The sequence below is a fragment of the Pithys albifrons genome, chromosome 2 (genome assembly GCF_047495875.1).
Source record: "Pithys albifrons albifrons isolate INPA30051 chromosome 2, PitAlb_v1, whole genome shotgun sequence".
NCBI classification, from domain to species: domain Eukaryota; kingdom Metazoa; phylum Chordata; class Aves; order Passeriformes; family Thamnophilidae; genus Pithys; species Pithys albifrons.
In genome coordinates, this window is record NC_092459.1 from 6,801,202 (window position 1) to 6,826,706 (window position 25,505).

Genomic DNA, 25,505 nt, shown 5'->3' on the forward strand with positions numbered 1-25,505 from the left:
AACTATCTCCTCTTGTGGAAGCAAAAACTACAAATAAGGAAAGCTCAGATCAAATATGTCTAAGCTAGTGATCAAAAAAATAAAAAAGTGCTGAAGAGTTTCCATGTTTATGGGACACAGAATTTCTGTGAAACTGTGCAGTGCTGCTCCTTCCAGAATAGCGTGTGGGACAACCAAACAGTCACCTCAGATATGCAGTCACTAATATCTATGTAGCTATTATCCTGCATCATTTTATTTTGGGACTATTCCACTTGGTATAAAATAGCTATAGTCATTGATGCAGAGAATAATAAAACAAATACATGTGAGCTTTTACAGAGCAGCTCCACAGTTAACCCCCAGGCCCCCTCCATGTACCCATCCAAACTGTGGCTGAGCCCTGGGTTGGGGCTGAGATCACCCTCAGCACACAAAGTCTGCACTCACAGATACACTGGGCTCACCACTGGCTGCATCCCCCAAACAGAAGAAAGCACCATGATCACAACTTCCAGGCCATCCATGGATATGTAAAGTCAAGGTTGTAAAGACAACCACCTTAACAGTAAATTTCTAACTCTAAAATCAAGAAAATTAAGGCATGTGTGTAGATACTTCTACTTATTCCTGATCTTGTACTAAAAAACCCTATTATTTTATTCACAGTTAATGTGATCCATATCAGTATAAAGACCCATAAACTTCTATTATGGTAAAAAAAAGTTCATTTTAAAAATCATGCAGTAGAAAGAGAGGTACCTACAAATTATTCTCATATAAGAATGAAGAAGACTTTCCCAGACTACGTCACAGAGTAAAATACTTCAAAAGGAAAAAAGTACCCCTGAGGTAATCTCCTTCAGCCTTACAGGAAACAGCCCAAGCTTGCTCCCTTCAGGCACTTCATCTAATCTAGTTTTAAATAAGCCATATAATGAGGCTACTACAGCTTCCCCTGGGAACTTATTCTACAGTCTAATAGAACTCATTTTCAGGAAGTTTAAATTATTTTTAATTTCCTCCCATTACTTCTAGTTATATATATCATATTATTCTTCATACAGTAAAACCTTTTTGAAATACAGTAAACAGTAATTTTTCATTGTAAAAAACTAACCCTTACCATCATTAATAAGCTTAGTAATTGCAACAAGGTTTTCTTTTTCAAATTAATTTAATTCTGTTGAAAGGTTACAAAGTAAAAACTGACTAATATTTTCTGGGTTTATGTACATATATCTTGTACAATAATGTTGTAAGGTATCCTACAAACATGGCCCATTCAAAAATTAGGATTATTAGTACCAAGGATATGTTAGGTGTCTATTTAAATTGAAAATTCTCATTTTAAATTGGAAACCTCCTTGTTGAAAAATACTTGGAGTGTAAGAATAACAGAGAAAAGGCAAAACCCCACTCTAAATTCTTACTGTCTGGATGGAACAGTCATTGTTAAAATAAGCTCCCTGTTTATTACTAAGCCCTTTTAGCTCAGCCAAATCTACACTCAAAATCATAAATACCCATAGAAGACATTTGCTGGGGAAAAGCCATTACACCAGAAAACATGTAAATTTGAAATAAATAAGCAAGGAAAAGGTCTTTTTGTGCTATGGTACATTTTCTGACATCATTCAAACACATGATGATTCTCTATTATTGATAATTCTGGTAAGGGACATTTGTTCCTGGAGAATGGCATGGAGGTAATTGGGTGTCTATACTACCTCTATGCAATATTACCATGTATGTATGTATTGCTATGAAGTAGCCTGAATATGATATAAAGTCTAATATTGAGCACTAATCCAGTTGCCCAAATAGGACCAAGCTTAGTAACTATAGAGAAACAACCTGTTGTTCCCAAACTGAATCACCTAAAATTAGTTCAGGTATTTATACAGGTAGTTCAGGTATTTATTCTGTGCATAATTCAAGAAAATAATAGTTACCAAAGAGTACGTAAGGCTGGACCGGACTCCTCAAGGTCATTTGGTCTGACCTCTGCTCACAGGGGTAACCTGTGAGTGACAATTTGTGCTCAAAGCAGGGACAACCTCAAAGCTAGGACAGGCTGTCCAGGGCCATGTTCAGTCAGGGGGTTGTATCTCCAGGGATTGGAAAGCCAAAGCTACTCTAAGGAAACTGACAGTGCTTAGCTTAGTCTCACTGGGAATACACACTTTTTTTCTGGTATCTGTCTGAAATTTCCCTTGTTCCAAATTGTGTCCGTTGTTCTTCCACCTTCTACTGCACAGCCCTGCAAACAGTCCAGCTGTTTTCTCTACCTTCATTTTAAGTACTTGGGGAGGCTGATTAAACCCATTCCAGTCTGGGGGTAGATGTCCTCACCACACAGCCACACTGCTCGCTCACATTGAACCTGTTGTATATCAGCAGCTCAAGCATCTGATTTAGGGTTCATCTCCCCTTTTGCTGCAGAGCTGCCTTCCAGCCAGTCAGTTCTTAGCTCGGACTGTTGTACTGGGTTCTCCCATTCCAGGTGCCTGACCTTTGGACTTGGGTGTGTCCAGCTTGCTCAAAACTGGTCTGTACCTCAGTCTTCCTAATCCACCCTCAAATATGAGAAAATGTTGATTTTTGGTGGAAAAAACCCATCATCAGTAAGTTTTATTTTAAAACACATTGAAATATTTCTGAAGAAATTAATTGCATGGATTAGGGTGCATGGACTAATGTAATGAAATATTAGAGAAAGCATTAAGCAGAATTGTATTGTCCAGGTTCAAACTTTTTATTTAAAACACCTAGTTCGGCAGTACAAGGTGACTCCCTCTCCGATTTCCCAATTCCCCAGGGACTGGGAACAACACTCCCCAGCATGCCCTGAACTACTTCAGTCTCAGCACTTCAGCGCTCCCACATACACCCAGTTGGAATCCAAGTACAGGCTTTTTTCAATTGACATCCCTTAAGGGCCAAGCAAAAAAGCAGACTTGCTTTCTAGCCCTTAGGGGTCCCTAGTTTTGAAAGGTTATTTTGAGAGACCACTTTGCACAAAACATGGAGCAGTGCTCTTAGCCTATTTTTCCTTTTTTTTTCTTTTTTAAGAGTAGACAGAGAAAAGTGTAACACACACTTACTAATCAGCAGCTTAATGGTTAAGTCATTCACCTAGAAAATGAGAGATGTTTTCAGCTTGACAGTGCCCAAAAACATACCTTCCATCACCAAGCTATAATGACTAAGTAACCTTTTCATTCCCTCCTCTTGAAACCGTTCTACCGTGGACAAAGCAGTGAACAGGTCACAGGAGCACATGTTTAGAGCACACCTCTTAATCCCTCTAGTTTTGTGCCCTGCCAGCCAGGCTACCTAATTACACCCTTTCCTCTTCTGCACAAGGAATCCCAAATGCCTTCCTGCACTGCTGCACAGCTTCAGAAAGAAGGGAAACTGTTCCTTCACAAAATATCATAGTCTGTAGGCACTTTCCACAGGTTGTGCCCATGGGTTTAGTATGAACTTTTTCTTGGAACTCATAATAGCTGAGCAAGTGGTGTAAATAGTACACACTGTATGAAAAATTAGCATTATCTTAACTGATGGATGTGTTCTGTAAATGATTGCTCACTGTGTTCAAAGAACTGTTTTCAGATGGGTAGCTCAGGCAAACACTGCACAGACAGACATCCCTACTTACACTCCAGAGAAAGCACCTTGGTGTAGAAAGGTGTAAAACTTAGACTACACTCTCATCCTCCTGTTTTGCCATGTCCAATGTTTGTTTTATGATTGTTTTAAATCCCACACTGAGAGATCAGACCTCTCCCCATACAGTCTGCAGAAGTTTTCATATTCCCCAAAGGTTTTTGTAGTTTGGCAACAAACCCCAAATGTTAGATACTGTCCAAGCCCTTTGCTCAATCTAGGGCCATAAACTTTTTGTAAGGCATTGCTTCTCATTAAGCACCAAAAAAAGGCACACAGTTTCTCTGACTTTTTCATGTGGCTATCAGAGCAGACTCCACAGTCCATGGCACAGAGCAGATGTTTCAGGTTATGTTCCAAACGACTCATGAGTCTGAAGGGAGAAATGCCTCAATCAACCAAACTGAAACATTGACTAGAGGTACCTGAGATGCCACCCTTCTTTAGCCAACTTAAGCTGCAGGTAGGTTCACAGCCCTTTAGCTCCTCATAAAACTAGAAGCCTAATTTGCCTTATACTCTAGTATACTTTATCCTTTAAAACACAAAATGAGGATACAATTTACAATGAGGCAGGCTGGTACAGTCAATCCAAGCAAAGAAAATGCAAAGCTAATTCTCTGTTTCAGACCAAAGTTGGTCTTTTCCTTTTCTTATTTTTAATTTCTTTCAGGTGTGTGCTTTAATCCAAGAGCTATCATTCATTTGATCCCTCTTGCTGAAGGTGTCCTGCTCTGCAGAAAAGGATCCAAGATTAATTAGAGGAAATAAAGGATGCAAAATGCAGGGAACATGACTGGATTATGAAAGTCATAGGGTCTGCTCCCAGAGTTGCTTCATCAATGAGTGTTTCATATAAAAATGCATAAGAATTCCTTTGAGGAGAAATTGGAGCATAGGTTTCCCCCTGCTCAAGAAATTGTCTAGTTCCTAGACTTGACTCCTGTGGCTAGAGAGAGACGTATCACAGCTCTTTAATACTCTTTTAGTACAGTAAAACAGCTTCAAGGGGGTGTAGCAAGCTTAGAGCTTGATGGTGGGAAATGAGAGATGAAGGTTTTAACCCTTGGAGGCAGAAGGGGGAATATTGGCTTAATGCAAAAGTAAGTGAAATTCCATGTTATATGGAATGTCAGATTAGAGGAGATCAGTGGGTCCATGGCTTAAAAGAAAATGAACATAATTAAAGGGCTTGATCATATATTATGTGTAAAGTTCAAACTTGTATGAAATCAGGGTGATTAAACACTAAAGAATTAATCAGAATCAAAGTCTGTCAAATAGTGTTTTCTCTCTTAACACCTTGGTATTCCTTTAAAGTACAAGAAAAAATGAATATTAAACCCATTTAAAGACCACTTTTATTCCATTTCTTTGTATTTGCAGCAAAATAATTTCACAGAACCAGGCCTAATTATATTTCAGGGTCACCCAGTAGGATTCCTAATGTTTATTGCTCACTAAAAATTATGCTGCAATCACATTTTAATTCCTTCATTATGCAGATCTAGACATAGCAGTCCCAGAAACTTTCTTATTAAATCTGCAGGAATCAAGATAGCTGTCCCTAAAGTTAGTTCAGAGCTAAATAAATATTTTTATAACTTTTTTTTCACAATGTTTATTATAGGAAAAAAATTATTCTTGAAGAGAAATAAAAAAAGATTTTAAAATGTATCTAAACAATTGAGAAATAGAAATTTACTGGGCATTAATGGGAACATGCATTTTCAAGTGTACTTGAATACTCAATCTGCAAACACAGTGTCTATTTTTCTACAGATAGCAGGACTTTGCCACCAAATGTTTTCATGTATCAGGTGCCTCCTAAAAGAGCATCTCCAACCTCTCCCTCCCACTGTGTCTAACCATCAAATCATAGAATGGTTTAGAGGTGACCTTTAAGGTTAATCTAATCCAATACTTGTGCTACATGCAGGGAGGGACATCTTCAACTCAATCAGATTGCTCAGAGCCCCATCCAACCTGCTCTTAAGATGTTCGTAGAGATGGAGCATCCACCATCTCCCTGGACAACCTGTGCCAGTGTCTGACCACCCTCATTGTAATAAACTTTTTCCTTATATCTACTCTAAATCTACTCTCTTTTAGTTTAATACCATTACCCCTTACCCTATTGCAACAGGCCCTGCTAAAAAGTTTGCATCCAGCTTTCTTATAGTCCCCCTTTAGGTACTGGAAGGCTGCTAGGTCTTCATGTAGCCTTCCCTTACCCAAACTGAAGCCCAGTTCTCTCAGCCTGTCTCCCATAGGACAGGTGATCCAGCCCTCTGAGCATCTTTGTGGCCTCCTCTGGACCCGCTCCAACAGGCCCATGTACTTTCTGTGCTGAGGAGCAGAGAGCTGAACGATGTAATCCAGGTTTCACCTTTTCTCAAAACAGAAGCAGAGAGATCTTCACTTAAAGGACATTTAAGGGCGGGCTGAGCGCTGCAGGCACGGCCAGGGCCGGCAGGTGTCAGTGCAGCTCGCAGGATCCAGCGCATCCCTCCCGCACGCCGGCAGGAGCGCATCCCTCCCTGCGTGCCTTCAGGAGGCGCTGCCACAGCACTAACACCTCCCAGGTGAATCCAGAGAGCAGCCAAGCCAGTATCACGAACTCATTTCACATCAAGTATTTCCTGCTGCCCCACACGTACCAGATGCAAAAAATAATTTCCAGCTGTAACTGGAGCAGCTTTCCCAGTCTGTGCTATTCACACTTTCAAAACAGCCAGCAAAGTTTTGTTGGGTTTTTTTGGTTTTGTTTTTGTGAATCCCTGCTCCCCCCAGGCCTACTCAAAGGGGATCATGACACTTTTCCCCTGGCAGATCATGTAGCCTTCCACTTACAACTTTCTAAGGAAGAAATCTTTCCTTTCTTGAACCTCTGTGTAGTATATACACTCTGCAGTGGAATCTGGTATTTTACACCAACATATAAATTATAAAACATAACTGGCACAGGCCTTTAATACCTAAGGCACAAGGTGCGAGATCAGATAAAACAGTGCAGTGATGGATCACTGTCGGTCGCAGAACATTTAAGATCATTGACCCACACCAACCTTACTGCTAAGCATTTCTGTAAGACCCATAGAAGCAGGTGTCTTAAAAATTCACTAATTACCTTAAGGAACAGGGATATATGCACTCACTCCCTGAAATATTTTACACAGCAAGACCCAAAGTCTGGGACAATGAGTAAATGAGCACACCCATTTTCAAGAATATCATCAATTCAGATGTAAGCAATTAGCCAACATAAGAGCACTCTGTACCTGGCTTCAGACACTGGTGAATGAGCCAAGTACACACCCACAAGTCTACAGTAAAGAAATGCTTCATTCCAGAGCAGGGCTTTGGAAAGTGCTAAGGTACAAAGTAGCTGCAGCAGTACCAGGGTAATTTTAAGTGAAAAGGTACTTCAAGCGTTCACTTAGTCAACCCCCTGCTCTGAACTGGTTCAGACTGCGTTTGTCAGAACTTTATCCAGCTGTTTATCCCATTTCTCCAACTCTTCCCTCTGGACTGCTGCCTGTAGTCCTTTAGGTGCACAAGCTGATTCTCTCAACTTGGTGTAATGTGCAAACTTAATGAGCAAACACTCCATTGCCTCCTTATTGGCGATAAAGTGATTCACTTCACTTGAAAAAGTAGCAATGTTTGCTGACAGAAAAAATTTGATAATGTGACAGCAGCTTAACATAATTTGATGACAAGACACACTTGGTTATTTAGTGCACAGAGGAGAGGGTTAGATAAAACTGACAGGGAGACCCTCCTGCGGAGTCATGAGCCCTGGACTATTTATGGAGTAAGATAACTGACCCATAGCCATATTGGCATATCAAACACAGAAGTCAGTATTTTTGAAACCCAGTTTGAGTCAGGCCTTGACCAGCATTATGGCTGGTAGGGGTGCATTGCTCAGATTAGCTCTTGGCTATTGTCCTGTTATCTGTGTACCTGAATCCATCGAGTCGAATGCAGCCATCACAACTAAATGCATCTATTACATTTGGGATGGGCTGTATATTCAGGAGTGTGGGGAAAGTTAAGGCTGCACATGGACAGCAAAAAAGGCAAGTTTAGCAAGTGCATTTGTCTGTGGACAGTGGAAAAACTTGTTCCCAGACTTCGATCTGCAGCTAAGAACACATACCCAAGTACGAGCAATCCTCTGCAGACATTATGGGTAATTAAAGCTCCTGTCAGAGGCCCTTTTCCACCCTTAAATTTGCCTTTATGAAATAGATGATAATTTGTTATTTCTGAGAGCTATTCTTCACGATCTACACTATTTCTTTTTTATTGCAAACTTTGAAAATCTTTACACCCTATGTTAGCACTGAAACCTACATTTCTGCCTGAAAACCAAACCTTTTATGCTGCCTGGCCCACACAAACATTCAGTAACTAGTCAGACATTTCAAACCACCCGAACCACCTATCTCCTGTGAAACCTTTACATTCTCTGCCTCTCTTTCCACATGAATCCTTAAGGATCTACAGTCGCCTTCTCAGACTCACAACTTCTGGTGGCTCAGGTCTAAATACATTTCCTCTGGAGACAGAGTATACTGCTATATCAGCCAGGAATGTTCAGCAAAATCAGCAAGAGGTACTTCCTCTAGGGAGCAACACTGCATGCTAAGGTACTATAAAACTCAGCTAACACTATCTTAAAGTTCCCTTGAGAGAAAAAGAAAAAATTACACACATCTCTCCTGTTCCACATTACAGTGGCACTGCAGCAGTTTGCCCACCCAGGCCTTTATGGAGCGTGGGAGCAAGAGCACGCCTGGCCAGGACAAAGCAGAGGCAGGCTGAGCTTGGCCTGCATCTCATCTTGCCAACTCTATGAGCCAAAAGATGGTGCCATTTGACAGCACTCCAAAACAAACCTTGATTCAGCACAGGGCAGATATAACCTATGCCACAATGGCTGGCCCAGACGGCAAGGATCGTTCTGATGCCTAAGGATGTGATTTAATGCAATTTTAGAAAGGTTTTAGAATCATAGAGTCTTTGCTGAGTTGCCCTGATCTTAAGTCTGAATATTAAAGTGTCTTTCCCACCAGCTAGCAGGCTTTGTCAAGGCCAAGCCGTTTTTCAGCAGACACCTGCAAGATAACAGAAGACAAACAACAGAAGAAGGCCTAACTGCCCCCCATCACAAAAGGGGTAGATTGGCAGGACTTTTGGGTGGGCATTAGAAATGGGAACTTCTGATTGGATGTCCCTGAGGGGGATAAAACCCTGTGACTTCCTGACCATAGGGGGAGACCCGGGGTCAAACCCCCTTGGGTTTGATGGTGGAAGGTCCTTCTAATAAAACCCTGTATCTTTCTCCATTAACTTGTCTGCAGTGTGTCTCTGTTCACAGGGGTACGCAATCTACAGGCATCAGTTCCTTGGTCCCATCCCACAAAGAACACAATGATGTAGCTTCAGTTCAGAAAGGATATTGAGGTGCTGCAGCGAGTCCAGAGAAGAGCAACAAGGCTGGTGAAGGGACTGGAGCACAAGCCCTGTGGGGAGAGGCTGAGGGAGCTGGGGTTGTTTAGCCTGGAGAAGAGGAGGCTCAGAGGTGACCTCATCACTGTCGAGAACTACCTGAAGGGAAGTTCTAGCCAGGTGGGGGCTGGTCTCTTCTCCCAGGCACTCAGCAATAGGACAAGGGGGCACGGGCTCAAGCTCTGCCAGGGGAAATTTAAGTTGGAGATCAGAAAAAAATTCTTTATAGAGAGAGTAATCAGGCACTGGAATGGGCTGCCCAGAGAGGTGGTGGATTCACCGTCCCTATAGATTTTTAAATGCAGACTGGACGTGGCGCTGAGTGCCATGATCTGGTACAGGGACTGGAGCTGGACCAAGGGTTGAACTCGATGATCTTGGAGGTCTTTTCCAACCCAATCAATTCTATGATTCTATGATTCTATGTTTTCCAATGCATTCAACCAAACACAGAAAGCTTCGAAATATTGAGAATGTCTTAGGCAAGGCAAATAACACACAGAAAGTAAGCACTATTTATTTAGCAGGGGTTTTTTATTCATTACAGAAAGGCAGTATACACAGGAACATTTTCAATTCAAAACAAATGAAACTAGTTCTCTATCACTTTCATGGATTAAAAATAATGACATGTAACCAATGACACAGTACAAACAGATACAGAAACACATTTAGGCAATACAACCACTTGATTAGCAACAGTTTCAAATTAAATTTTACCAAAAAATTCTACTAAAGCAAGGTAGTGTGTGTTTTTCAGAACTATGCTTGCCCTAAAACAAAAAGGAAAACTCACCTAACTTCTCACACCTAAACTTCCACATCCTAAACAAATGACAACTTTCAAGTAGGTTCTTTCTGAGTATTGCTTCTCCTACTTACAAGAAAAATGCTGTTACAGCTGAGGTTGGAGACAGGAGATGTACATGCTAAAGAAAGAAGACTGAGCATAAAATACACAGCAAGGCAACAGGATCTTACTCCAACAATCATATCACATCCATGTAACACACTTCTAAGAATATGCACCAACAACAGCGACAAGATATTATCTGTATTTCCTGAAAATGCTTTCAATTATCTAGTTTTTACTTGAAGCACTTTGAGCATCAGACCTTTGGAAAAACAACTGCTGAAACAAGGTAGTCTCATTATGAGTAGAAAACAAAACACATTCTTGCAAATAAATTGCCATTTGCAGTTTACAAATCATACAAACTACCACACAGAGCTGGTTTTCTTCATCATTTGTCATTTCTAGGCTCCATTTTGCAACATTAGGTAAGCAAAATTCTACAACTACATATAACTTAAAGCACAATATACATTAGCAAAAAAATAATAGTGTAACTTAAAATATGTGAGCTGTGCATTAATGTACATAACAGGACTAAATTTAGGGTATCCAAATGATTTTTAGATCTGAGACATTCAAGCACCTACTTTTCCAACTGAAAGGTGGCCAGAAGTTAGAATCAGAGTTAATTAAGCCTTAAGTGTCAATGCCTCTAGATGAAAATTATTACTTGGCACTACAATGGACATAATTCAGCACAGCAAGTGTAGTCCTCGCTCAGCATGAGTAAGGGTGCACAATACAACGTTTGTGTTTTATCCTAAGAGCAAGCAACATGCCAAGCTATTGACAAGGTAAACTTGTAATTTTAGGTAGGAAAAACCTGAAATTCAAAAATATAAAGAAACAGTGCAACATCAAGAAGACAATCACAAATGGTTACAAAACCACCTCTATTTAATCAATACATTAACATTTCTGACACTTAAGACAGTATTTAAGAAATTTCATCTTACACATTTCCTGATGTGTTACTTAGGGGCATTTTTCACATTGGAAATATTTACATGCCTTCTTTATGTATAGTTCATCAGGAGTGGGAACCCTGCAAAGATCAGTAGGCATTGTCTTACCTCTTATTTGATTTTCCCAGACATGCCTCTCTCCCTTAAAAAAAATAGATTCTGCTTTCCAGATAGAGCTTTCAGATTGTCACATTAATGAAATACATTATGATTGGGGGGGGGCAGGCAAGGAGTTGGGTGGTCTTAGATCTTGTTTGCTTGTGTATGATATTAGATATGTTGTCTGTCATTCGGATTGTATTTATTTTCTCACTGAAATTCACAAACAACCACAAGGTATACAGAGAAAACCCCTTATCCTTCAGGCCTCTTCCTGCTTTATCTTTGTCCAAACAACTGAGGAAAGAGGTGAGGGAAAAACAAAATAATAAATCAGAAGAACATATGACAAATGCTTACAATCTCAGAATGGACACTGAAAAAAACTCTAACCTTGTAAGGCATATACAGTATACAATCACTTTTCAGTTTTGAAATTTCCTCCTTCTACAAAGAAAGGAAGAAAAGGCTCTCAATATTTCCCTTTAAGATACAAACATTTTCTTCACTTGACAGTGTATTGACAAAGTGATGGAGAAAACTTCCTTTCCTCACTCTGACAGACAGAGAGGAAGATGAAGGAGAGAGATCAGTGGAACACAACACACTCAGAAGAATGAACAACCCCAACTGGGACACAACTCAGATACCAAGAGAACCTTAAGCTGCGTCAATGGCATCTGTACACCAAGAGCCAACTGCCAAAACTTAATGCATGTCTCATAAATGAGGATCCAGGTTTTTGGATTATTATTAGCAAACATTCTCCTAATGACAGAAACTATTCTCACATGGAAAATTTGGAATCAGAAACAAAGAGAAGGATACGTTTGGCATCTTTGTTTTCTGAACATCCAAAACAAGGAAGACACACCACCACTGTAAAACAGATGTTCCAGCAAGTAAAGTTTTACAAATACATATATATATATATATACACACACACACACACACAAAAAAAAAAAAACTGCAAGAGCATCTTGACAGGTTTGCCAGTGATACAATTGTGTAAATAAATATATACCAAGAGTGGTATCTGCATTTTTTTTCACTGAGGTAGTACCTTCCTAGCTGCAGTACCCTCATTATTCGACTAATTCTTTTGACAGTATCTTCATACACTGTCTTCCCAGACTGCAGAACATCAGAATCACAAGGCTCAGACAGTGCTTCTTATCATCATAATACAGAAGAAATCCCAGTGTCTTCACTGTATTGTCCATCTTCTGCAGGTTTTTAATTTTCTTTCAGTGTTGTGTGAACTCAGAACCTTTGTTAATGATACTCCAGCAGCCACTTTACTAGATTTCCTTACTTGAAACCTTATTATTTCTAGTTCTATGGTTCAGACAGGTTTTCTTCTTTGTCTAACTTCTGTCAGCAGAATCAGAATTTTCATCATAATCTGGTTCACAAAGGAAGCACAAGTTACTGGAATTCAGAGACTGCAAATCTGTTTCTTCTGATTTAAGACTGTCAACTACAATGGGGCAGCACCTACTTTGAGAGCAAACTGCATGGCCTGCAGCAATTAAGTCTTCACCTACACTGCTGTTGTCGTACAGAAGATCCACCTCTAATTTCATTTCAGAGCCATAGTGGATAAAATGAACTATCAGCACAGGTTTAAGAAGAAGCTTCTGAAACAGAATTATAGCTTCATCACTCCAGTGTTCCTCCTTGGCAGGAACTGTATCATGCAAACAGCAAGAGTGTGCCAAGCGTGGGAAGTAAAGCAGACTTTCCGGAATGACTTTAAGTTTATGGATATCAGAATAAGCGATGCTCTTCAGAAAGCCATAGTCTATAAATGTAAGAACAACAGACTGACTTGTTACTTCAGTAATTTCTGCTCTGTACCATTCTGCTTTCAGTCCAAACTTGATCAAGCAGCCGGCACCAGGGCTCACATGTTCTTTAGGCAGAGCTGGCAAGTTGTCAGGAAGGTCAGAGAGCAGCAAGGACAACTTTCGCCCGCAACCAAAGAAGAGTTCAAACTGGATGCTGAAGTTTGAAGGATCCGTAACTACAATTGCAAACCCAGGATATGTTGTGCCACTTCGCACCCACATCCACATGACTGAATTTATCTTGAATGACTCCTCAGAGTTTGTATTAGTGCATTTTTCTGGTCCAACAACTGTCCGACAATTTAAGAAGTGATTCAAATACTCCTGAAGCATAACCTGCCCTACCAAAACATCTACCTCCCAGATACCAGGGGATTTCAAATATCTCAAAAACAAGATCCTTATTTCACAGTCCAAGAATGCATTTAATAAATGATCAAACTGAATTTTCTTCAGGTTCTTAAACCAAATCCATTTACAAAACACAGCTTGTTTAGGAAAACTTTTAATCTCATCACTAAGCATCTTTGCATTATTTAAGGACACCATTTCACATGTGCCATAATCCATGAAAAAAACCAGCATTAACTTCTCCCTGACAAATTTCTCTATCACTTCCGATCGATACCATTTAAAGTTCCTTTCAGATTGTGTCATGCATTCCAGTCCTTTTTCTATGTCATCCACTTTAAGCAAATCACTTTTTTGTGCTTCTTTGTCAAGCATTACATTTAACTCATGTAATATTTGCAAATTTTTAACTAACTGTACGTAAAATTCTCCAGTCTCTGAAATATTAACCACTTCTGCTGCTTCTACTTGTCCAAAATTTATAACTTGATGAAGGATACTTACAGGGTTTTTGGAAGTATTTTTCATCCTAACAGCTTCAGTTTTATTTTGACCACCCGAACCATTCCTAGACTTTCTATCTTGATCATTACCATTTTGTTTTGGCCTACTGTTCCAATGACACATTTGTGTGTTTTGCCACCCTGAACCATCTATTTCCTGCAGAAGGTCATCAGACATAGACTTTCCATCACAAATTACATCTATTTCCCATTGCTCTCCATGTTTCTCTAAGAATTTGCAAGTAACTGGCTTATTACTTACTTTTCTTGCAAAAGAAGCACTTTTCTCAGTCCAGCTTTCACCAGGAATATTTTTTACACTGCTAAGGAAACAATGAACACTAAACCTTGGCAGAGTTAAGAACTTCTCTGGAATCCTGCAGATTTTTGATGAACTTAAAACTGCAGCATTACCATAGTCAATAAACTCTACCTCAAAGGAGTTTCCTGATTTCAGAGTTTTAATAACTGCTCTGTAGTAAAAACAATCGGCCTCATGCTCTGCAACAATGAGATCTCCTACCATGAGCTCATCTAAGCAAATTTCCAGACCTCCATTCTCCAAGCTTTCATTTAAATCATTTGCTAGTTTTATTATTAAGTTTTCATCCTCTGCAAGGTGAACATAGAAACTTGATGGACTATTCATGTGAGAAATGTAAGCTCCTACTTCAGTATTCACCAGGATATCACGTTTAGGAAGCCTGATTAACGTAGGTATATTTTTACTACTCCTTTCCTGCTGACCTGTACAACTTAGTCTTTCATTATGAGATTCAGAGAGAGCATTTACAGTTATTTCCTTCAAAGTTAAAGCAGAATGAGAGACTGAATGAGAAGCAGGTTTTCCAATCAGAAGGTCTCTGTTCTGTAGAACAGCAGCAGAAGTATCTCTAAATCCTGGCTCTCTGCTGTCCTGTGAAGTCTGATGTTTTAAGGATCCACTACACAATTTTGGTGTGCTACATGCAGTTTGCCCTTCATCTCCACAATTCTCTCCAGTATCTGTCTGGTAAAACTCATCATATACTTGGCATTTCACTTCAGTTTTCAATGTAGGTATTTCAGGATTTTTAACACTCACTTTATTAATTTCCTTTTCATCTTCCATGTGACATCTCACTTCTTCATTACTTGTAAATTGTAACATACAGCTTTTCTGTGACAACTCTTCTGATATTTTTTCTTTAAGTTTTTGACTTACTTTGAGCTTTCCATCATACAACTCCACAACAATCTTTCCATCTGATTCTCTGGATAAAATTACAGCCTTCAGCAGTTTACCAAGGAATCTTTCCTCAAACCATTTAGTAATGCTTGCTGGAATATTTTCCCCCCTAAGATCTGAGAGATAGCATTTAATAGCTTGCATGGGTGTGAATAATAAGTCAGTGGCAGAGTCTGGAATGGGTATCAACTGGTCTCTCTCTACCATACTCTTATTTCCAAAATCCACGTATTTAGCATATAGATAGGATGTCGATTCCACAGGAAAAGCCAAAGCTCTGTAAAACAGACCATCTTCAAAATATCTGGCTATAAATAATCGTGTTCTGCTGGTATCATACCTCACGTTATTTGACATTTTACTTATCTCCCCAACCCTCTTCATCAATGCCTCCACAGTTTCAGTGTTTCGATTAAGCTGACAATAGAATTTTGAAGGACTATTTATGTGAGTTATATAAACCTCCTCCTCACTTCCAATTTTTATATCAAAAGATGAGTAGCAAAAACTGTACAGAGAACCCAAAGATGCAAGGTTTCTCAGTTCACCACATTCAGACTGGGTGAGACCACATTCTCTGAGGAATTCCTCTGCACTAATACGCGGAGTCCGTAAGTCAACAACATTGCATAAACAGTTGGGGCTCACAAGAACAACAGCGTAAATTATGCAAGTCAGTGGTTCTCCAGAAGAAGAAATGAAGTCTTCAAATTGCCTATGCACTTCTTCAGACCAACTAAGTGAATCAGTCTGTAGGGATACATTTTTAAGTCCACACCGAAATGCTTGACTTTCCAGCGTTAGGAAATCTGGAAGAACAGCCTGAAGATCTTTAAGTAAAACTCTTTCACGATAACCATAGTCTATAAAAACCACATCAACTTCATTTTTGGATACCTGCTGCACAACAGTTGCTCTATACCACTTCCCATCTTTGGGGTACTTAACAATACAGGCAACCTGCCCACTTTTATAAGGATTGGTATGATCTTTATAGCGAGCCTGAATTCGTCCCATTAAGTTATTTAGCTCTGGCAGTTTGCTTTGCAACTGACATGAAAAATCTGATGGGGAAAAAAAGCAAGAACACACCACTTCAAAAACATCTCCCGGTTTAAAAAGAAACTCTTTATAAAATAATTTTCCCTCACATACCGATTTATGCATTTTAGAGACAGTACCTTCTCCAAAACAGGATGGCAAAACAGATTTTATAGGCATTGGAGACACACTTGATTTTTTCTTCTGAAGTATGTCTCCATTTCCAGGGACCTTGCTTTTACTGGTGCTCACTGCATTGATTTTTGATTTTTTACAGTTGATGTAATTCCAGTTTTGCCGTTTTCTTGCTGACTTTAGAACAGAACCTGGTGGTTTTTCCCAGTATTCAGCATACCCAGCTTGAATCATATACATGGCAACATTTCCTTGATGCAAACCGTTACAGTGCACATTAACAATGTACTTGTTGTTCTCCTTTCCAATGACATAAAGCAGCAGTTTTCTGTTCAGCACTATACTTTTAAAGAAATCGGTTTCTTTTTTAACCCACACACCATCAGTGGGAAATGTGCAAGCAAGGGAACAACACATAGCTAAAGCTGGTAAGTCAGAAAATGCAGGAAGCAATGTTTTCACATCATGACAGGGTACTGTATCTGTATTTCCAAAATCCAAAAACTTAACAGTAATGTTTACACAGAGCACTTTTGTGACAACAGCCCGGTAAAAACACCCATCTTTGCTATACCGGGCACAGCACAGCACCCCCGGTTCTGGCTCTTTAAGGACCATTTCATCAGCTCCACAGTGACTGTACACACAGGCAATATTTTTCATCAAGGCCTGAAACGCATTCTTGTATCTGCAAGGTTGAATCCAAAAGTCAGATGGATTTACTATATGTACCACAAAAGCTTCATAGAAATAATTTATTTGCATCTCTTCTCTTTTGCAGTGGCTGGAGAAAGAACTATCCTGTTCAGGTAAGGAAGTTTTTCTATCTTTATTTACAGTATAATTCTTAAGCAAATTGTATCTCTTAGGACATCGTTTACAGTTTTCAGCAATACTTGTAATTTTTGTTCCCAAAAGTGAGCCACATGATGCAGCTGCCTCATTCAGATTTTCTGGATGCTTAGCATTACTTCCAAGATCTTGTTTTTGCAGCGTAATATAATACAAGTGTTCAATGTTATTGTATAAATCAAGGGTTACACACACAGAAGTTTGTTCTATCAAGGCCTGCATAAGTTTTCTCAGCTGAACTTTTATTACTGTTTCATCCTGTTTACCAAAACAAGACAGTGCACATGGAAACGAAATCATTGGTAATGTCATGAACTCCGCTCCAAGTTTGTGAACAGAACTAGGTGGCACAGCTTCAGTAATGCCAAAATCCATAAACCAGACCTCCACATGGCCAGAGAGAAGCTGTTTTATCACTCCTCTATGCCACTGCCCGCTTTGTCTCTTGGCAGCACAAAGGAGCCCTAAACTATCACAAGATGCAGTATTTTCTCCAGTGAGAGCTTCATAGTACAAATGCATAGCTCCTGTCAAATCTTCCAGCTCTTTCTGCCATTTTTGTATCTGACAATAAAATTTATTTGGGCTTATTGCACCAGTTATTTTTACATTTTCTTTATTGCCAACAGGTAGACATGGAAAAAGTTCATCTATAACATGCCAAAAATCTGTTGGTTTCTCAGAATTATTTAAGGTAAGCAACTCCTTGACTGAAAAGTTCTGTTTCAACAGTTGTGGCATTCTCCTACAAACCCTTCCTTCAGGCAATGCTCTTAAAGTTTCTACAATAAGACAAAATGAATCTCCATCAATAAATCTACCTAACTGCAGTTCAAGAACATCAGCAATAATCTTTGGCACTTCTAGAATAAACAGCTGGTGTGGTATAACAGCCTTCACATGTCCTGTAATCTGTAATCCTACCAGAGATGAAAAATAGTTAATGGCATTTGGACCCCATTTTTCTCCAAGAGGAAGAACACTTGCAAAAACACCCAACACCACCTTTGGTGGCAGCTGAAACAATTCATCACAAGCAGCAGCAAGGTGTGTTTCCTCAACCACCATCACACATCCAGTGTCTATAAGATAAGCCTCACAGATATTCTCTCTCTTTCCCAGAACTCTTCCTCTATGCCATTCTCCTTCTGTGTCTTCCACCAAACAAGATCCACCAATGGAAACATTCGCTTTTACTTTGAGCACACGCTGTATTTCATTTTGTAGTATGCAATAGTCAGGCTCACACCCTGCACTGTGCTGAGCATGGAACATTATAAACAAGCACTCCGGATGGCATTCTACGTGAGTTATCTTCAATTTCATATCCACTCGGTCTGGTAAAGGAGTCAGAGATTCTATCATGTCTGCAAAGAAAAGGAGTATGATCATCCTGATGGCCTGATGGTTTTCTGCATTTCTCCTTTGCAACTAAACTCCTTACATGACATTTGTTTTCAAAATGTTTTAATAGCATATTATTAAAATTCTGGTTAAAATGTATACTAAACATTTAAGAATGTCATGTTTTATGCAACTGGGATACACTTGACAGGTAAATGCCTCCCTGACACCCAATCCCATCAGATCTCAGAAGCTCAGCAGGGTCAGCCCAGGATTAGTACTTGGATGGGAGACCTCCTGGGAAATGCCGGGTGCTGTAGGTTCTAGTCCTGAGGACTTCACTGGCACTGTCCAAGCTCGCTCGGCCGTGGCAGATGAACCTCAGGACTTAAATGGTGGGGCCAGTTCTGCGCACGCTGAGCCTCACCTAAAATCCACTGCGCAGGCTGGAAGGGCACACCCACGTGGGGACAGCCCTTCCCAAATCTTCGTTCGAGAAGCCAAGCCACACACACACACAACACACTTGACACAATTCTCTTTGTACAGACATGCTCAGATACCACAAAAAGAGGTACCTCTGGATTCACTCTTGGGGCCACAGGCTAATTTTATCATGACAGACTCATTTCTAACCAAAAAGTTGCTCCCAGAATAACACAGAGAATTTAAGATTACATCAGAAAACTGTTGGGAGAAGGGACCTAATCGACCTTCAGGAATGCAGAATATGGCAGGACAGATGAGTGGGAAGACTGTCTTTCTTCTCAAAGTATGTCTGCTCAAAAAAAAAAAGGAGTGGAAAACAATTCATGTTGTTTATGTAAGGCCTGCTCATCTCAAAACTGCTACTTACATCCAGTAAATTTAACTGCAAATCTCTCCAAAGGAGATGCAACTCAGTGTTTTATTGTACTGGAATTGCAGTTACAAGGAGATCTTACCTGCAAAAGTACTTCCAGTCTGTTTCTCTTTCTTTTTAATGTGTCAGTGACCAAGGACTCACCCTCTACTCACTCTGCTTTTTCTACCTAAATTACTTCTTCAAATCACTGACATCTTTTATAGCTCTGTGCTTTACTGTTTACTTACTCTGGCTCTCTCTATACTATCACTTACAGCAATAGTGCATTTTAAATTCTTGTAACTGCAAGGACATACCAAGCACATCATCTATGTGCAATGCTTCTGCACCTCCCATCAAGCAACAGTTGTGCCAGCTGTGTTTTGCACTGTCTCAACAGTCCAATTCTGACAGTTTAAGTATCTTCAAATTCTTCAGATACCTTTTTGATCTTATCTATAATCTGGACTTCAAGCTCTGATTCCAGCTCCATACACATGTCAAGATTCAATGCATCTGTGATTTCAAACTGTCTGAAAAGACTCTGCATGACCATAATTTCATCAAGCAATTCCATTAAATAAACCTCTGTTCTAACAAAGTAATTAGAGGTACACAACATCAAACGCAAAGAAAGTGGATAAACACACAAGGATAGTCTGGACAGAAACCTTATTTTATGAATTTTTTTGTAAAGCTGAAAGTTAAACTTTCAGTTTCAACTACAAGTTATTAGGGCAAGATCCTCCTCAGCCTCAAAAAATCTTCAGTGGAACTTCCATTTGAGTTTTCATCATAAGCATACATGAAGTGATTACACAAGCTCTCCTCAGAACAAATATTGAACCCCATCATTCTAGTTCCACAAAAAATAAAAAACCACACTAGTAAATAAATGAACACTCTTACTGTAAAGCAATAGGGCAGAAGGACAAAGAATCACACATAAAATTAACAAAAAAAAATCCCCAAACCACCAGACACCAAAAAACGCTGAGTAAAAGCAGTACTAAACCCAGATCTGACAAACACCTGCTCCAGCAAGGCCCTTTTCCCCACTTTTCCCTGTAATACAAAGCTAAATTCTGAGGGTTTTTTAGTGAAAGAAAACAGTCTTCAGCAAAGGGTTCTGTCTGCCTGGAATAAGCACTTCATCACACAGATAATAAAACTGTTGAAGGGCCATCACTGATGCTCTGAGTCCTTTTTTTTTCCCTTCACCAAAACGAAGCACTGCTTGCATAAACATATAAATAATTTGTGCATCAACATTTGCTAGCCTGTTACCACGGCCCAAATAACAGCAACCCCATTTCTACAGTTTACAAAATGGCCTTTTGCTTTTTACTCACCTTTCCACCAGTTAAGGTTTATTCACTCAGAGGACACACCTTCTAAAGGAAATGCAGTCCACTTACTAACAACTCTGCAAACCTCTACAAGAAAAGATGGTAGAAAATCATTAGAAAAATATATCTAAATGAAACTCCTTTACTACTTCTCTTATCCAAAGCAGCCCTGAGGATAACCTCTTGGCAGTGTTTGCCCAGAAACAGCTCAACCTTAGCCAGCACTGTGCACTTGCAGCCCAGAACACCAAATGTATCCTGAGCTGCATCAAAAGCACAGTGGGTGGCAGGTCAAAGGAGGGGATTTGCCCCTCTGCCCTGTGCTACTGAGACCCCACCTGCAGTTCTGCAGCCAACTCTGAGGTCTTCAGGACAGGGAGGATGTTATGGTGTTATACAGTTATAGACATACATATATGTATATATGTGTATGTGTACATGTGTGCTGGAAGGCAGAAGGGCTCTGCAGAGGGATCTGGATAGACTTGAGAGATGGGCTGATTCCAATGGGATGAAGTTCAATAAGGCCAAGTGCAGGTCCTGCACTTTGGCCACAACAACCCCCTGCAGCGCTACAGGCTGGGCACAGAGTGGCTGGAGAGCAGCCAGGCAGAAAGGGACCTTGGAGTACTAATTGACAGGAAGCTCAACAGGAGCCAGCAGTGTGCCCAGGTGGCCAAGAAGGCCAATGGGATCCTGTCCTGTATCAAAAATAGTGTGACCAGCAGGACCAGGGAAGTGATCCTTCCCCTGTACTCTGTGTTAGTGAGGCCACACCTTGAGTACTGTGTTCAGTTCTGGGCCCCTCAGTTCAGAAAGGATATTGAGGTGCTGGAGCGGGTCCAGAGAAGAGCAACAAGGCTGGTGAAGGGACTGGAGCACAAGCCCTATGGGGAGAGGCTGAGGGAGCTGGGGTTGTTTAGCCTGGAGAAGAGGAAGCTCAGAGGTGACCTCAGCACTGTCTAGAACTTGTCCTATTGCTGAGTGCCTGGGAGAAGAGACCAGCCCCCACCTGGCTATAACTTCCCTTCAGCCCCATAGGACAAGGGGGCACGATGGGCTCAAGCTCTGCCAGGGGAAATTTAAGTTGGAGATCAGAAAAAAATTCTTTCCAGAGAGAGTAATCAGGCATTGGAATGGGCTGCCCAGAGAGGTGGTGGATTCACCATCCCTGGAGATTTTTAAACACAGATTGGACGTGGCGCTGGGTGCCATGATCTGGTAAATGGACTGGAGTTGGACCAAGGGTTGGACTTGATGATCTTGGAGGTCTTTCCCAACCCAATCGATTCTATGATTCTATATATGTATGAATATGTACATATACACTGTTGCAGCAGTCCAGAGGGTGCCACAAAGGTGAGCAGAAGGCTGGATCACCCTCCTGTGGTGACAGGCTAAGTGACCCGGGTCTGTTGAGCCTGGAAAAGAGAAGACTCCAGGGAGACCTTACACCATCTTCCAGTACCTAAAGGGGCTACAGGAGAGCTGGAGAGGAACTTTTCCAAAAGCATGGAGCAATAGGGCAAAGGGGAATGGCTTTACATTTTTAAAGAGACATTTTATGACAGACAAAATGACAGACAGACTATTCTGGGCTGGAAGGGACCCATAAGGATCATCGAGTCCAACCCTTAAGTTCCCGTAACACTACACACAAAACACCAGGAAACTAACGGGATAATAAACCATATTTTGTTTTCACAGTAACATTCAGACTCTTGGAGTTACTACTGGAAACTTAAAGCATGAAACAAATAAAATGTGACTTACACACAAGTAAAATTCAGTCTTTTAAGCTTTGACTTTGGCTAAGTAACAGTTCTGAAAAAACTCAGAGATGATGACAAATCACAAAATTGAAAGTCCAACCCCAAATCCTTCAAATGTTACTTGGACAGAGGTCACAGGAAGCAGCTGGTATTTGGGAAGCTGGAGCTGTTTACACTGAACCCGAATTTGTTCTAGTTTGCATCACACTTAACTTGGGGGCAAGACATTTTATTGGGTTTGTGCTCAAGAACAAAACAAACTGAACACCTGACCCCACAAAGCAGTTTAGGCAACAACATTTCCTCAAAAAAGCCCACCAAAAACAAAGCAGAAGGAAAGCCTCCAAGGATTTACTTACTAAAATGTTCACAGGTTGACTTTATTAAAGCTATTCTTAAGTTTCAATTAAGCTTCTGCTTGCTCATGCTGGGCTAAACCAAACACACCAAGAATGCAACATGCCCTCCCCTTTACAATAGAGTTTAATGTTTCCCTGATGAACTTTTGAGGGCATTCTGAGAACTTTGAGTGATTTCTCCAAAGCTATATATTCCCTTATTCAGTTTAGGCTCAATTAGTGTACAAGCCTCAGTAATCTATTGTAGATAAATAATTAGAATGGGCATTAAAAATTTACAAAGTTATTTAAATGTCATCTTTATAACTGGAAATATTTGTGATTTTGTGCATTATTGGTGAGGCTGATCACTGCTGTAGCTCCATGAAAGAGTCAGAAATGGGAAAAAGGACACTTGCTTATGTTAGCTATTAGGAAAAAACTCTAAACTATGAGGGCAGGAAGGCACCAGTACAGATTGCCTGGAGAAGCTGTGGATGCCCCATCCCTAGAAGTGTTCAAGGCCAGGCTGAATGTGGCCGTGAGCAAACTGAGATAGTGGAAGCTGCCGGTGGGTTTGAACTGGATGATCTTTAAGGTCCTCTCCAACCCAAACCATTCTATGAGTCTCTAAATCCTCCCCCTACCCAACAAACACACCTAACTTAACTACAATCTTAAAATTACAAAAAAAACGAAATTACTAAACTGAATCCACCCTCCTAAAAGCATGGTCTGACCACCCTTTGCCCACTGCAGCTCAAAAACCACCCCAGTTAGGGAAACACCATACAGGTGGCACCTGCCAGCTGCGTTCTAAGCAGGAGCACTCACGCATTTATTTCTACTCACAACGCTTCAGTCATCAAAACTCGCATTATACCATGCACCACCACCATACATGCAACTCACGGCATAACAAAAAGGGTTTTAAATGCAACGAAGGATAGGACAGAAGGGACAGGATAAAGAGCCGCCCTGCCCGAGGCTGTGTGAGGCCGGGCTCACCTGCGAGGAGCCGGCATGGAGGCGGGCACGGCATCACAAGGGGCGGATGCGAGACCCGAGAGCGAAGACCAACACCTCTGAGCAGCTGTCGCAGCTCCCTCACCACTCACACCCGGCACAGCGCGGTGCAAGAGGCGGGTGCGCCACGATACAGACACGACCCTCCAACCCCAACACCCCCACGCCCCACGGGCAAAATGGCGGCGCGGAGCGCGGAGCGCGGAGCACACGCTGCCCGGGACTGCGCGTGCGCAGCGGCACCGCCCAGGAGCTTCGCGCCTGCCGTGTGGGCGGGGCCGCCCGAGCGGCGCGCGGGGACTGCGGGTTCGAGTCCCGCGTCCGTCCGGGCTGCGGTGTGGGCTGGGCTGAGTGTGGAATTGTGCCCTTCTCTGAGGGGGCTGTCTGTGTGTGTGTCTGTGTCTGTCTGTCTGTCTGTCTGTCTCTCTGTGTGTCTCTGTCTGTGTGTGTGTGTCTGTGTGTGTGTGTCTGTGTGTGTGTGTCTGTGTGTGTGTGTCTGTGTGTCTCTGTGTGGGTCTCTGTGTGTGTCTGTGTGTCTGTCTGTGTCTGTGTTTGTGTGTCTCTGTGTGTGTCGTGTGTGTCTGTGTGTGTGTGTGTCTATTTGTCTGACTGTGTCTGTGTGTCTGTGTATCTGTCTGTGTGTCTGTGTCTGTCTGTGTTTGGGGCAGGGGGCTCTGTGTCTGTGTGTGTGTCTCTGTATGTGTCTGTGTTTGGGGGTGGCTGTGTGTGTGTCTGTGTGTGTGTTTGGGGGGCGCTGTGGCTGTATCTGTTGGGAGGGGTTGTCTGTGTGTCTGTCAGTGTCTCTGTGTCTGTGTTTGGGGGTGGCTGTGGCTCTGTGTGTGTGTGTTTGGGGTGTGTGGGGGTATCTGTGTGTCTGTGTGTGTTTGGTGGGGTTTGTGTGTGTATTTGGCGGGTTTTGTTTGTTTGGGTGTTCGTGTTTTCCCTTTCACGTTGCAGCTGTCATTCATAAGGTGTTACCTGTCTAGCCTTTGAGAAAGGCGCCTCTGGGTCACACAATCTGCTGGAGCTGCCTGGAGAGGACTTGAAAGCTCTTTGTTCTTTCCCATTAGCACGAAGAAATTCTCCAGGCTGAGGAAAGTGCATCTTAACAGGGTGCAAAGTGGTGCTTCACTTGCTTTTGCCTGCTTGGTTTTTGTTTTCGGGTTTTGTGGGAGGTTTGTTTGGGTTTTTTTGTGATGTTGAGTAGTTTGGGTTTGGTTTTCTGTTTTAAAAAAGAGTAAAAGCTTAGGTGGTCACAAGAAATACAAATATTAACATGCTGGTATTTCTATAGCTGATTGTACTCTTTAGAAAGAGTTCAGCTGTGTGTAATAATTTCTAGGAGTTTACCTTCAATTTTTGCCCTTTTTGCCCCCCCACTGGTCAGAATTGCTGCACCACAGTCGCACCCTCTGCAAAGTTAAGAGAGAGAAAAGCTGGGTTTGTAATACTTACAGATGTAGTGGTCTCCAAATACAGCTAATATATTAAAGTCTGTATAATATACTTTTTAAGTGGTATTGTAGGTACTTAGCTTAACCCTGAAATTTACAGGAGCTCTTAATTTGATTTTGCAGATAAGTGGGCATGTTTGTCATGGTCAAGTATTTGTAAGAGCTGCTAAGAACAAAAGTTATAGAGATCTATCACTGATAGAACATCAACTTTGTTTCTGGATAAAATGTCCAGTTTATTACTGCATTCTTATGTTGGACAACACAATTCCACTACTGGAAAACTCCATGTCTGGAGTTTTTAGTTTTTTCTAGTCTGTTTAC

The 25,505-nt window shown here is 41.1% G+C and overlaps 1 protein-coding gene across 1 annotated transcript; it reads right to left on the bottom strand.

Annotated features, from left to right (window-relative positions):
• Window positions 1-12,055: 12,055 nt before the first annotated feature.
• Window positions 12,056-23,876, bottom strand: TDRD15 (tudor domain containing 15). The gene is made up of 3 exons (XM_071548275.1): window positions 23,710-23,876; window positions 20,595-20,678; window positions 12,056-18,421 (listed from the first exon to the last, which is right to left on the bottom strand). The coding sequence occupies exon 3, from the start codon at window positions 18,417-18,419 to the stop codon at window positions 12,462-12,464; it is 5,958 nt and encodes a 1,985-aa protein (XP_071404376.1). The 5' UTR covers window positions 18,420-18,421; window positions 20,595-20,678; window positions 23,710-23,876; the 3' UTR covers window positions 12,056-12,461.
• Between the last annotated feature and the right edge of the window lie 1,629 nt (window positions 23,877-25,505).

Coding starts and splice junctions, on each gene's coding strand:
- TDRD15 (XM_071548275.1), bottom strand. CDS start 18,419: ATGATAGAATCTCTGACTCCTTTACCAGACCGAGTGGATATGAAATTG.